Source organism: Lycorma delicatula, chromosome 2 (genome assembly GCF_047948215.1).
Source record: "Lycorma delicatula isolate Av1 chromosome 2, ASM4794821v1, whole genome shotgun sequence".
Classification (NCBI taxonomy): domain Eukaryota; kingdom Metazoa; phylum Arthropoda; class Insecta; order Hemiptera; family Fulgoridae; genus Lycorma; species Lycorma delicatula.
Genome location: NC_134456.1, coordinates 193,356,119 through 193,369,077, shown reverse-complemented (window position 1 = coordinate 193,369,077; position 12,959 = coordinate 193,356,119). Strand labels below are relative to the sequence as shown.

General features: G+C 28.0%; 1 protein-coding gene across 1 annotated transcript in view; it reads left to right on the top strand.

The window, feature by feature from the left end:
* LOC142319547 (neural-cadherin-like) overlaps nucleotides 1–12,959 on the top strand; it is a 450,243-nt gene that overhangs the window by 403,002 nt on the left and 34,282 nt on the right. Inside the window, exons 10-16 of the mRNA XM_075356938.1 lie at nucleotides 427–700; nucleotides 1,563–1,771; nucleotides 3,977–4,309; nucleotides 4,507–4,713; nucleotides 6,526–6,797; nucleotides 7,964–8,169; nucleotides 8,801–8,943. Of these exons, the coding sequence (XP_075213053.1) occupies nucleotides 427–700; nucleotides 1,563–1,771; nucleotides 3,977–4,309; nucleotides 4,507–4,713; nucleotides 6,526–6,797; nucleotides 7,964–8,169; nucleotides 8,801–8,943 (1,644 nt within the window). The remainder of the gene's footprint in view (nucleotides 1–426; nucleotides 701–1,562; nucleotides 1,772–3,976; nucleotides 4,310–4,506; nucleotides 4,714–6,525; nucleotides 6,798–7,963; nucleotides 8,170–8,800; nucleotides 8,944–12,959) is intronic.

Here is a 12,959-nt window from a genome sequence, read left to right as displayed (position 1 = left end):
TTACACTCTGCCTTTCAACAGTATTTGTACCCCTGGGCCTAGGACTTCTCTTGATGTAACAGCAGCTGATCCATTCCCTCTCTCTCTTTCTTGTTCTTCAAGTACTAGAAGCTTCTGTATGAGTCACAATATGTTTATCAAAGTTAGCTAAAAACAAAAGAACAATTTTTATTTTTTTTATTGATTATTGATTTTGTTAAGAATGATAACCTTGTCACTCTTGGAGCAAGTTTTAAACAGTGCAATCAGTAACACCACTTATGAATAGCTCAAAAGGATTGGAAGCAAAATTTCCACATAATTTGGAAGTGAAACATTAAAAAATGTTATAACAAGGTTAACTAAATTATGCTTATGTTAAAAAATTTGTTACAAATGGCAAATAATTTTTCAGTTAAAATCACCAGTTTTGCTTTTTATCAACAGGTAAAAATTTTAGCAATAGATGATGGTGTTCCTCCAAAGACTGCAACAGCGACTTTGACTGTGATAGTTCAGGATATAAATGACAATGCTCCAATGTTTTTAAAAGATTATAGACCAGTACTTCCAGAACATGTTCCTCCTCGCAAAGTAGTTGAAGTGTTAGCCACTGATGATGATGATAGATCAAAAAGTAATGGACCTCCTTTCACATTTAGAATGGATCCAAATGCTGATGACATAATAAGAGCTTCATTTAAAGTTGAACATGATCAGAGTGAGTATTACATTATTATTGTTATTATTTTTATTTATTTATTTTTTATAAGGGAATATTTACCAGGAATAAAATGAGTGACCTCAACTCTTGAGTTTTAGCAGAAATATTGGTTATATTAATTTTTCTTAATTTTTTTTTTACACTTGCTATATAAAGGTATTTTTGGATTGCAGAACTTTTTGATCAATTTATAGTTTTTCATCAATACATCCGCTCAGGTAATTTATTTGAAATATTTTTTTATTTTTGTGTCTGAAAAGCAAGTTCATTTTAAAATGTTTGTTTCTTAATACCAGTGGCTGATCAAGAGACTGTGGAACTGCAACACTCCTTATTTCCACTTGATATTATCAATAATATTTAATATAATGAATCCTTTTTTCTTTAATTCTCTCTTTATTCTTGTACAATATATAATCCTTAAGCTTAATGTCAATAGCCATCCCCCCAGTTTATGAAAAAAATACAAAAATCTTTGTATGGAACTGTGCGCCTCACAGTTCCAGCAGCATGGTGTTTGGCTATTGTGTGCATGCGCACATAGGAAGCTGCATACGAGGCTGCAAGGGAGAGAGAGCACTGTTGCTCCCGCAGTACTGACCCTGGCCTGCTTTGAATGATGAAGTGTAGAATTAGATTATTGTCCTGCTTCCATCTATTCTATTTGATTCATTTTTTTTTCGGTTCTTTTATTTTACAAAAAATTTTAACCAGCCTTGAAAAAACCCAGAAAAGAATTTTATGGAGCAGCATCCCCACTAATTTTAGCTACGAGTCGCCACTGCTTAATACTCTCATATGTAGTTAAGTAATTCTGTATGAACCACAATTTAACAATTTTGTTTCTTTTCCTTTACAGAGGGAGCAAATGGTGATGGAATGGCTGTTGTATCATCCCTTCGTTCATTTGATAGAGAACAGCAAAAAGAATATTTAATTCCAATTGTGATCAAGGATTCTGGAAATCCAGCTATGTCAGGAACTAGCACTTTAACTGTAGTAATAGGTGATGTTAATGATAACAAAATGCAAGCTGGTTCTAAAGAGATATTTGTATATAATTACATGGTAATTATTATTTAGTACTACAGTATTGTTAAGTTATTGTTATACATTATTCATTTATATTTTAATCTTAAATGATGGTTATTCTGAAGAATAATGATTATTATCTAAGATTACCATCATAAATTCTACAACTGATAACCTTACTTGTACTTGACCAAAATTTGATCACTTTTTTTGCCTGAATATTAACTTTTCATTGTCTCTTATAGCAATGTGTAGTACTCGTACATGGATTAAACTTAATAGGTGGAAAGTCCAGCAATTTGGTTCTGAAGCAGAACATACATATAGTTACTCATAGGTTACAGACTTAAAAATTAACTTTTTAAATTTCTAATTTATTATAATGTAGCTGATTCTAATCTATGTTTTCAAATTAAGTTTTACCTTGAACTGGGCAAATATACTATGTGCAGTATTGTGGTATCACGTATTCTTAATATGAACTGCTTTCAATTCTAAAAATGTACTTTTATTATAAATAATTTTATGTAAAAAGAAAAGGCTGTTATGCTAATTACTTACTGAAATAAATGAGAAAAAAGAAAACATTGAAAATTCATTTGTCAAACTTGTTTACATAAAATCTAAAAACTAGATTAAATACTTTCTTGTTAAATAATTGTCCTCAACAGATATTAATGAAATAGTATAGTAAATTAATTTTAAAAATGAAATAATGAAAAATTTCTAATGAAGAAATAATAATAATAATAACAAATATGAATTAAATAATAAGCAATACTTAAAAAACAATTATGATTTTAATACTTTATAACTTTTCAATATACTTATGTTAGTTTTAATTTTAATGCTTTTAAATTGAGAGAAAATATTTCCTGATGATGGTTGAATGACTGAAAGTACTCGAAAAACACAGATGAATTGTTGGCAAGGTTGAATTTTAATTTATTTTATTTATATATAAAGGAATTTATAAAACAGTATAAATAAATATTTCTGACAGTGTTCAAAGAATTAATTAAAAAAGTAGTCATTTTTTTATTTTTAGATAGTCCCAATCAGAAATGTAAGTTAAAAATATTTTAACAACTAAAACCTCCAACTAAGACTGCCTATCATAATCTGATGCATCTCCCTTAATAGGTATGGAAAATATAAAAATCTGTCTCGGCCAAAGATAACATGAGTCATAAGGTAATTCAAGATATTCCCTCCCATTAACAGAATTTAAGGGATGTGATGAGCAGTTAATGTTATTACAATAGAAAACTTTGTTAAACATTTTTTTATAACTTTATGTTCTAAAAAGCCTCCATTGGTTTTTAACATTGAAGTCTCTGCATCATTATTGTCAAAGTAAGTTCCTTAACTGTTAAACTCCTGTTTATTAGAGGTAATTTTTGAAACCCTTGTTTCTAATAAACTAATTCGGTACGTTTATAAACAGGTCATATATCTAATTTCAAACTGATTGATTTTTTAATTTTATTTTTGTAACCACTGTAGGACTCATTTTAAACATTTTTTTGTGAGTATTGTTTATTAGTAATTAATATTTATTATTATTTTTTCATTTATTTAATTTTTTAAGTTAATTTAGTATGCTGTTTTCTTAGTATTTGTAGATGACAATTGTTTAACAATAATTATTAGGTTTTAGGTAAACAATTTCCACAAATAGTGTTTGAATTCTTTTTTTTTGTTTTTAAATTTATAACTTATGAAAACTTAGTGAAAACAATATAAACTCTATTGGCCTCTTAGCAAAGTGGTTGTATCTTACCATTTCATCAAGAAAATCTTGGATTCAAATCCTAGTCAGAGGCTCAGCGTTTTTCATGTGCTGCAAAATTTTCATTTAGTAGCTTGGTATGCTAAAAAACAAATAAAATATAGTAAAAAGTAGTTTTCAGGAGAACTTTTATTTTACTATTTGAACACAGCAGATTTAAATTAAAATTATATTGATGAAGTAATAACTATAATATATGATGCAATAACAATATAATACCAGCTAGTCATTTTAATCTGAAACAAAGAAGTTTCATTGTTAACAAGTATAATAATAACAGAATTAAACACTTTAAATTTTTATTATTTTTTTTATAATTATTGTAAAGCCCAGATATTTATAAATTATACATTATAATTTAATGAGATAGATCTTAGTTTTTATATTAATTAATGTTTTAATTTTGCACTAAAACATTTATTAAAACTGTTTTAATCTTTCACTTTTAGGGTCAAGCTCCAGATTCTGAAGTAGGTAGAGTTTATGTCTATGATCTTGATGATTGGGATTTACCGGATAAGAAATTTCATTGGGATTCAGAGCCACATCCTCAGTTCCGTTTAAATGAAGATTCAGGCATGATTACAATGAGACAGAATACAAAAAGTGGGAAATATCATCTAAAATTTAAAGTTTATGATCGAAAACATACTCAAACAGATGTACCTGCAAATGTTACTGTTACAGTTAAAGAAATACCTCATGAAGCTGTTGTTAAATCAGGTTCTGTTAGATTGGCTGGAATAACAGATGAAGATTTTATTCGTGTTTGGAACTATAGAGTAAGTAAATTTTTGAAACTTCTTAAATATAAATTTCTATTTAGTATGTCTATTTTAACAAATGGGTAAAAAAAAAAACTATAATTTTTTTTTTATATTTGTATGTATTTTTTAACATGTTTTAGTAATTAATTCTTTACATTTATATATGTTTCTTAATTTTTTTTTATAAATATAGTTTGTTTGATTTTTTTTAGACACAAAGTATAGTACGTAGTAAAGCTGATAAATTTAGAGATAAACTTGCTGATCTTTTAAATACAGAACGGGATAATGTTGATGTATTTAGTGTTCAATTAAGAAGAAAGCATCCACCTCTTACAGATGTGAGATTTTCAGCACATGGAACGCCTTATTATAAACCTGTAAAATTAAATGGATTGGTATTAATGCACAGAGAAGAGGTAATTTTTTTTATATTTATTTTGGTTTGTAATACTATTCCTTGTTTCAGCACCAACTGTTTTATATATATTTTATATGAAAAAAATATAAAAAGTATATTCATATAATGATGATGAATGTTTTAGTATATATTAAACAAAACTTAATATTCAGTGCACTTTTGTCTGTCCCATGTTCAATGCTTTCATGAAGTAAAATGGCAGATAAAATTTTCACAGTATTTAATATTTCCTTGGATTATCATAATTGATTTGAATATTATTTTCTGCCCATCCTAGCGTTGTTACTCTACCATCCACAGTTGATGCGTTTCAGAGTGCTTCCATTCTCAAAACTACTTTTAATACTGAGTCTTCTTGAGTTGGAATCATTAAATAAATAGCGATTTTAAACTCCTCCCTCTCCCTATCACCATTGTTATGTACTCTTCTGCTTTTTCTTGTTTCAAGAAATTGTATAACCATTAAAGTGAGAGGGAAAAATCAGAAGAGGTCATGACAATAGGGATGAGGAGTGAGAAGAGCTTAAAATCGGTATTTATTCAACGATTCTAACACAGAAAAACTCAGTGTTAAAATTAGTTTTGAGAATAGAGGTACTCTGAAACATGTCAACTACGGATGTTAAAATGACAATGCTAGGAAGGGCAGAAAATAACACTCAAATCAATTAAAACGACAGATGATTGTAAAACAGTGAAAATATCTTTAGGAGATTCTTATACTTCCTAGTGGGTTGTATAGTTTTTTTTTCATTTAGTTACTAAAAATTTGTAAATATGTTGTAGATGTGTTAGTAGGAATTCACAATAGAGCAGTAGTTTATCAGATATATGTAGGGATGCATTCATAAATTTTCCAGTACCAGAATGCTTGATTTTGTATTATAGCAGACCATATGAATATGGTTTACAGCCACAGACAACTGGATTCATGACAATGTTAAGAAAAATGCACATTCATTTCAATGTTTACATTAATAAGAAACAAAACTTATGTTTTTCATGTCAAATGTTTAACTTTTTTTTTGCGAATTGGATTTTTAGTGACTTATTTGTCACAGTTTGCCTTTGGATATCCAAAAGCAAGGACCATTTTCATGCAGTCTAATTCTTATAATTTAGACTATATTTTTTATGGGCTTTAAGTTAAGATAAATTTTATGTAAAAGGACAGTTTTTTATTTCTTCCAAAAAGCATTACCAGAATAGCATTCTAACACCAGTGCACCCCTATATAACTGAGATTATAGATTATGTCGTTTTATCAGATTAATCCACATATGGATAAACTGCTAGTGGTGAATAATTAGAAATTGGCTGCAGCTATAGCTTTGTCTATTGAAGTAAAATAATCTTTCATTGAAAATGTGTCAATATTGTATTAGTGTGTAATGATGTTAGTAATTAATTACTGACAAAAGGTTAGAAATAAATCTCTTTACCCACATATTAAATTACTGCATTGCAGAATACTACATCAGTTAATTGACAAATTTTTTTATTAATCTTTTAAGATGTTCCAAGATCTAATGATCCAAAATTTAAAAAAAATGTATACACATACACTTTAGCATTCAAACATATTAAAATGATTTAAAATGTTAACATCCTTTTAAAAGTATTTTGACATGAAAGTTGTAAAAACTTTACCTTTGTCTGAACTGTGTTACGTCATGGTTGTTAAAAGTCAAACTTTTATTCACATAGACAACTACGACAGTGACTTTTGATTCATTTTTTCCTATTATATAGTAAAAATTAAAATCTTTCAAATGTTTAATTTATTAATGAATGTCACGATTTTTAACAGATTGAAAAGGATGTTGGTATTAATATCACCATGGTTGGAATAGATGAATGTTTATATGAAAATCAGAATTGTGAAGGTAGTTGTACAAATACACTTGATATTAGTAATCTGCCGTATATGGTAAATGCCAATAAAACTGCTTTAGTTGGAGTTAGAGTTGATGTTATTGGAGAATGTACGTGTGGCGCAAGAAACTTTACAAAGGGAGAATCTTGTAGAACTAGTATATGTTACAATGGAGGTCGTTGCATTGATGGAAGATATGGCCCAAGGTATGATTTAAAAAATATTTTTACTAATGTTTAATCTTAGAATATGATTTTAATGAATATTAAGGTAATGTGACAAATCTGGTTTAATCAAACAAATGGTTAAACCATATTTCTGGTTAACCAGACTATATCTTCTAGATGATCTACTTAGAATTATTTTACAGATTTTTATCACTGTTTTCTTGTACCTCATAATGATATAATTACATTTTGTTATTACTGATATATTGATTAAGTTGAAAATGTATTTTACATTTATATTATATATATATATATATATATATATATATATATATATATTGTTTTATTTACATGAATATATTACATATATTGAACAAATTTTGTCATATTATCATATCCCCTGGTTAAAAACACTCAGTACTATTATGATTTTATGTTGAGGTTTCCTCATTGCTTGGTATTGTATATATAAACTAATAATGTGTTCTTATACATGTGTATAAATTGAAATGAGTTCTCTAATAATATAGGGTATTTTTTTTGTGGCGATATGATATTTTGTTGATATTCTCTTATTCTTGATAAATTAAGCATGTGTTCATCAGGTTTTATAATTTCTGAAATAATATTTATATGAAAAAATGGTTTAGTTCAGTTTAAAAATGATTGAATTTTTTAGTAAATTAAGAAGCAAACTTACTTCCTATCAAATTTTGTAATTTTTAAAAAGAACACTTTTTCTTTATCTTCTTGATTATTCATCCTCTTTATTTACCACTTTTTTCTGCATTACCTACTGGTTTTCTTGACTAGCATTTGTTACACCCAGTTCTCATAGCCCAATTCTCATTAGAAGATGGATAGGATATTTAATTTCATTGCAACTTTTCTGACTTTTCCATCTTTTACTGGTACAAGTTATAAAATTCACTATCTTCATTGTATCTGAAAACTTCGATGATTCAAGATTCAAGTAGATTGAGGCAAAGTAGCTTATGATCGATCCATTGTCTGACACGTAATTCTGAATGAGGAGAAAAAGGAAAATGAAAATCTTTCTCAGAGAATCACTAGTATTGAATACTATAATTAACATAAAATCTAAAAAAAAAAGTCATGAACTTAAAAGATAATAATAATATTTTTTGCATTACGTTACTCCATAAAACCTTCAAATTTATAATCTTTATTTTTTTTTTGTACAGTTGTTCATGTCCAAGTGGATATACTGGGCCAAGATGTCAACAGACAGCAAGAAGTTTTCGTGGAAATGGATGGGCATGGTACCCTCCATTAGAAATGTGTGATAATTCTCACTTATCCTTAGAATTTATAACTCGTAAAGGTGATGGCCAGCTTTTATATAATGGACCAATTGTTCCTCCAGAGCCTGAAGAAGTTATGGTTTCTGGTTTGTATTATTTTCTATTTTTGTATAATTTTTTTTTTGTAAATAATATTCTGTAAAACTTTAAATCTTTTATTTAATTTAAAGTATTATTGACAAAATGTTTTAAGATAATAATGTTATTTTTTAAAAATTAACATGCCATACTATTATCCTAAATTTTTTTTAAATTTGTAAGTTTTTAGAATTAACAATTTTAGAAGACATGTATTTAAAATATTTTTAATGCTGTTGAGAATAATGCCAGTAACTTCACTTAGTGTTAGTGTATTTCATGTTCAGTAAAAAGTTTTGTTAATATATCTATTTTAATATTCTATAAAAATGCATTGTTGTGAGATAGTCAGACATTGATTAAGTCCAGAATGACTATCAGTTTGTTGAAAGGTTAAGCCCAAACTAAAATACTAATGGCTGTAACATTATATTAATACTAATGTAGTACCTAATATAGTATATTAATACTAATATTGTACTAAAACACAAGCATTGTATGATGCTCAATGATATTCTCTTACCTGTTACTTACTGAATACTCAATGATATAGAACTAGAACTAGAACATGATGCTTGTGTTTTAGTACTATATCACTGAGTATTCATTAATTATTTAGTAATTGCAAACCTTTTTTAGATTTCATTTCACTGGAATTGGAAAGAGGACAACCTCGACTTCTCATGGATTTTGGTTCTGGAACACTAGAACTTAAAGTAAAGACAAAGAAAAGTTTGGATGATGGAGAGTGGCATAGATTAGATATATTTTGGGATACTGAGGTAAAACTGTTTCTTCAAAATACTTTTCTAATTATAAAAGTTAGTTAAGCTAATTATAAAGTTCATGATATTTATATAACTAAACATTTATATAACTAAACACAACACAAACTCATTCATTTTATATAAACTTTATACATAGATACATTTCTGCTTATTGAGATCAGATTGGAAGAATACAATATTTTCCTAAAATGATGGAAATTGATTCACATTTTTAATGTTTGTATACAGATGATATCTAACCTTTTTGCCCCACAACCCCTAAAAAGTAAAAAAAAAATATAATGAATATTTTGTAACCCCCCCTACCACAAACCTATGAAAGCTAGTTAAAACTATTTAGCCACATTGATAGTGATGGGTATGAACATACATGCATAGTGTACAAACATGAGCAATTTATAGGTTCTAACTTGATGTGTACATGCTCCATGTAATTTGGTCTACTTACATAATATTCACTGTGAAAGTGTCATGTTCGAACTAGCATATGATATATTTGAACACATAGTGCAATAAAAGAGGCATAAGGAATTGCAGAACGTCAGTTTTGTTTCAAATGCGAATTGTGGGTCTGGTGCCTTTATTTAATTTTTTAAAAGCATATTTTCATTGAAAGTAATAATAATAATTGAAGTTTCAATTTTTAGTGTGCGGTCAAATGATGTAACTATTTTTTTTCCATTAGATTCCTATGTAAAATGGATAAATTTGTGAAAAAACGAAATGAATTGATTGGTAAAAAAACAAGATTATACAATCATAGTTATTTAAATTATGGTTTTAACCCACCGGCTTGGTCTAGTGGTGAATGCATCTTCCCAAATCAGCTGATTTGGAAGTCGAGAGTTCCAGCATTCAAGTCCTAGTAAAGTTAGTTATTTTTACACGGATTTGAATAATAAATCGTGGATACCGGTGTTCTTTGGTGGTTGTGTTTCAATTAACCACACATCTCAGGAATGGTTGAATTGAGACTGCACTTCATTTACACTCATTCCTCCTCTGAAGTATTATATGAAAGGTAATTACCGGAGGCTATCAGGAAAAAAGAAAATTATGGTTTTACATCATTGGATGGAAACACACAGTGCATTGTTTACTTTCAAGTCCTCTCTGATCGAAATTAATTTGACACTTGAAAAGTAACATCTGGATCATAAAAGCAAACCCTTGGAATTTAAAAAAAAAATTACTTACTTTGAGAAATCAACCATACTTATTAAAGTTCATTTGAAGCATCTTATCTCATACCATTAAGAATAGCTAAGATGTGCAAACCCCTTACAGTTGCAGAAAACCTCATATTGCCTGCTGCAATTGACATAGTCAGTATTTTAATAGGCATGAAGAACCAAAAAAATTGAAAAAAAATTCACTTTATAATGACAGTATCAAAGTGAATCGATGACTTGGCAGCCACTGTTCATGAACAGATAATTCAGCAAGCGAGTTCAAGTGAATTTTTTAGTATTTAATTTGATGAATCAATAGATGTGACAAAAATTTCTCAGTTCTTATGTTTTGTGAGATATGAAGGCGATAGGGACAGATCACTCAATGAAAATTTGTTTTTTTGCAAATCAGTACCTTGCATGCAATAGGACAATGTCTTTTAGATGTATTTTATGAAGCTACTAAAAATCGTAACATAGATTGGACAAAATGTATTGTAGTATGTAGTGATGGTGCAAAGGAGATAACAGGAAAGAACAGTGGATTTCTGAAAAAATTAAAAGATCATCTTATACCAAGGGCGGAATGGATGCATTGCTTCCTTCACAGACATGCTCTTAATACAAAAAATATGCTGGAAAATCTCAAACAAATTCTTTGTAAAGCTGTAAAGATGGTTAATTTTATTAAAAGTACAGAATAGACTATTTGCTAAACTATGCGATGAAGTGGGTGAAAAGGAAAAATTTCTTCTTTTCATACAAAAGTCGGAGGTTATCATAGAGGAAATGTTAACCCAATTATTGGAATTGCAAGATGAATTAATAATATTTTTCCAGGATAAACAAATGCCTTTTCAATTTTTTTTTTACAGAATAATGAGTATATGTTGCTGTTGGCTTACTTAGCTGATGTATTTTCACATTTAAACGACTTGAATGTGAATTTACAAGCATGTGATAAAAGCATTTATTAAAGATAGATAAAGTTCATGCTTTTATTAAGAAGCTTGATATCTGAATTATTTGCCTTCAGAGCAAAAGATTTTGATATGTATCCACTCACTTCTGATTATATTGAGAAAAATTTGGATGAAGAAGACACTATTATTCACCACAGTTTGGATAGCATGAAGCTGCATTTGCGTGAGCTAAAATTACAGTTGATGAAGTATTTCCCAGAAGATAAAGATTATTTCTCAAAGAAATGAGTACTGAATCCATTTAGTGAAAATGTTGTTGCAGCTGCTAAGTTACCAGTTGAGATTCATGACCAGCTCATTGAAATGTCTGCTGATAAAACATTACAACTACAATTCACATCTGAAGATTTCAATACGTTTAGTTGCTCATTGAGGTGAATATGGAAATTTAGTTACAGAAGCATTGAAAATATTAATCCCTTTCGTCATGCATCTTACTTTTGTGAAAAGGGTTTTTCATATATGTACTTATAACTGTAAGTAAAATGTTTATAATAAATAATTTTTTTCTTCATAGAATGATTTCATGATTGTTTACATGTAAAGGTGAGGCTAACTTCATGACCCCAGATTGAGAAACACTGCTTTATCATTGTTCTATAATAATGATGTATATGAGAAAAGTAAATACAGTTTTTCTACATCAGTTTTTAATTATAGCTTTGGTTAATTGATCATTAAACAAATAGTGAAACAAACAGTTTTACATGAATGAACAATGAGCAGAGCTTGTGAAATCGCTTATTAAACTATACCTTATAAGTGAATGAATGAAAATGGGTTTTACAGTGACTATTTAAGATTTTAACTTTCAGATATGATTAAGCTTTCTCTCAACTATGTTTACCATAATTTAAAATAAAATAAATTAAACATCAGAGTAACAACATTCATTCCAGTATATAAAATGAATTTTGCTAAAACACAAATGTTACTAATATAAATTTACAGTAAACAGCTTATGTGATTACAAATTTTACACTAATGCACTACTGAATGGAAAGATGACACTAGAGAAACATCACTTAAGAAGCAGCAGTAGAAAATGGTACATTGGAAAGAAATTTATGATAAAGAATTTGCCTGGTATTGTATTATTCTCCCCAATGTGTGACTTATACATAAAGAAATCGATGGCTTAGAATAAAAACAAAATTGATAGTTCAGTTATGGAATTTGTGATGGTGTATTGTTCATTTATAATCGTCAAAAATATAATTCATTATTGCAATGCATAGACCAGACAAATTATGCTACCAGTATCATAAAAATTGTCCTACACTAGCAGGATACAATGTTGTAAGATGTTACCATATTTGTCAACACATACCAGTAAACTAATTGTTTGTATCAGTTTTTTCTTGTTGGCTTAAACTTTACAAAAAGTAATTAATAAAGAGTAATACAAGGAAAAAATTAAAAATAAATAAAATAGTATTATTCTCATAATGTGAGACTTTCTTGTGTTAAAATTTAAAATGAATTGGAATACTTGAGCATAACTCATCTAACCTAGTGATTTTATGTGTTACAATTTCAGTAATAATTTTCCTTTGTTGAGACTAGAGTTGATTATTATAATTAATTTTTTATGAATAGAACACTATGAATACCATTATTATTTATAATTTTTTTCAAATAAATATCTACATTTATTTTATTTACTTAATTTTGCAGACAATATAAATCAAAATGAATAATTTGAGATTTAAGAAAATATATATTTATATGATTTTTAATTAATGTTTCATAACTTTTGATTAAAATAAGATTTGCAATGAGATGTAGGTTTACTCAAATGGGTATTCTCAGATAAAATGATAGATTAACAGGGCTGTCCCTGTATTGTATGGTA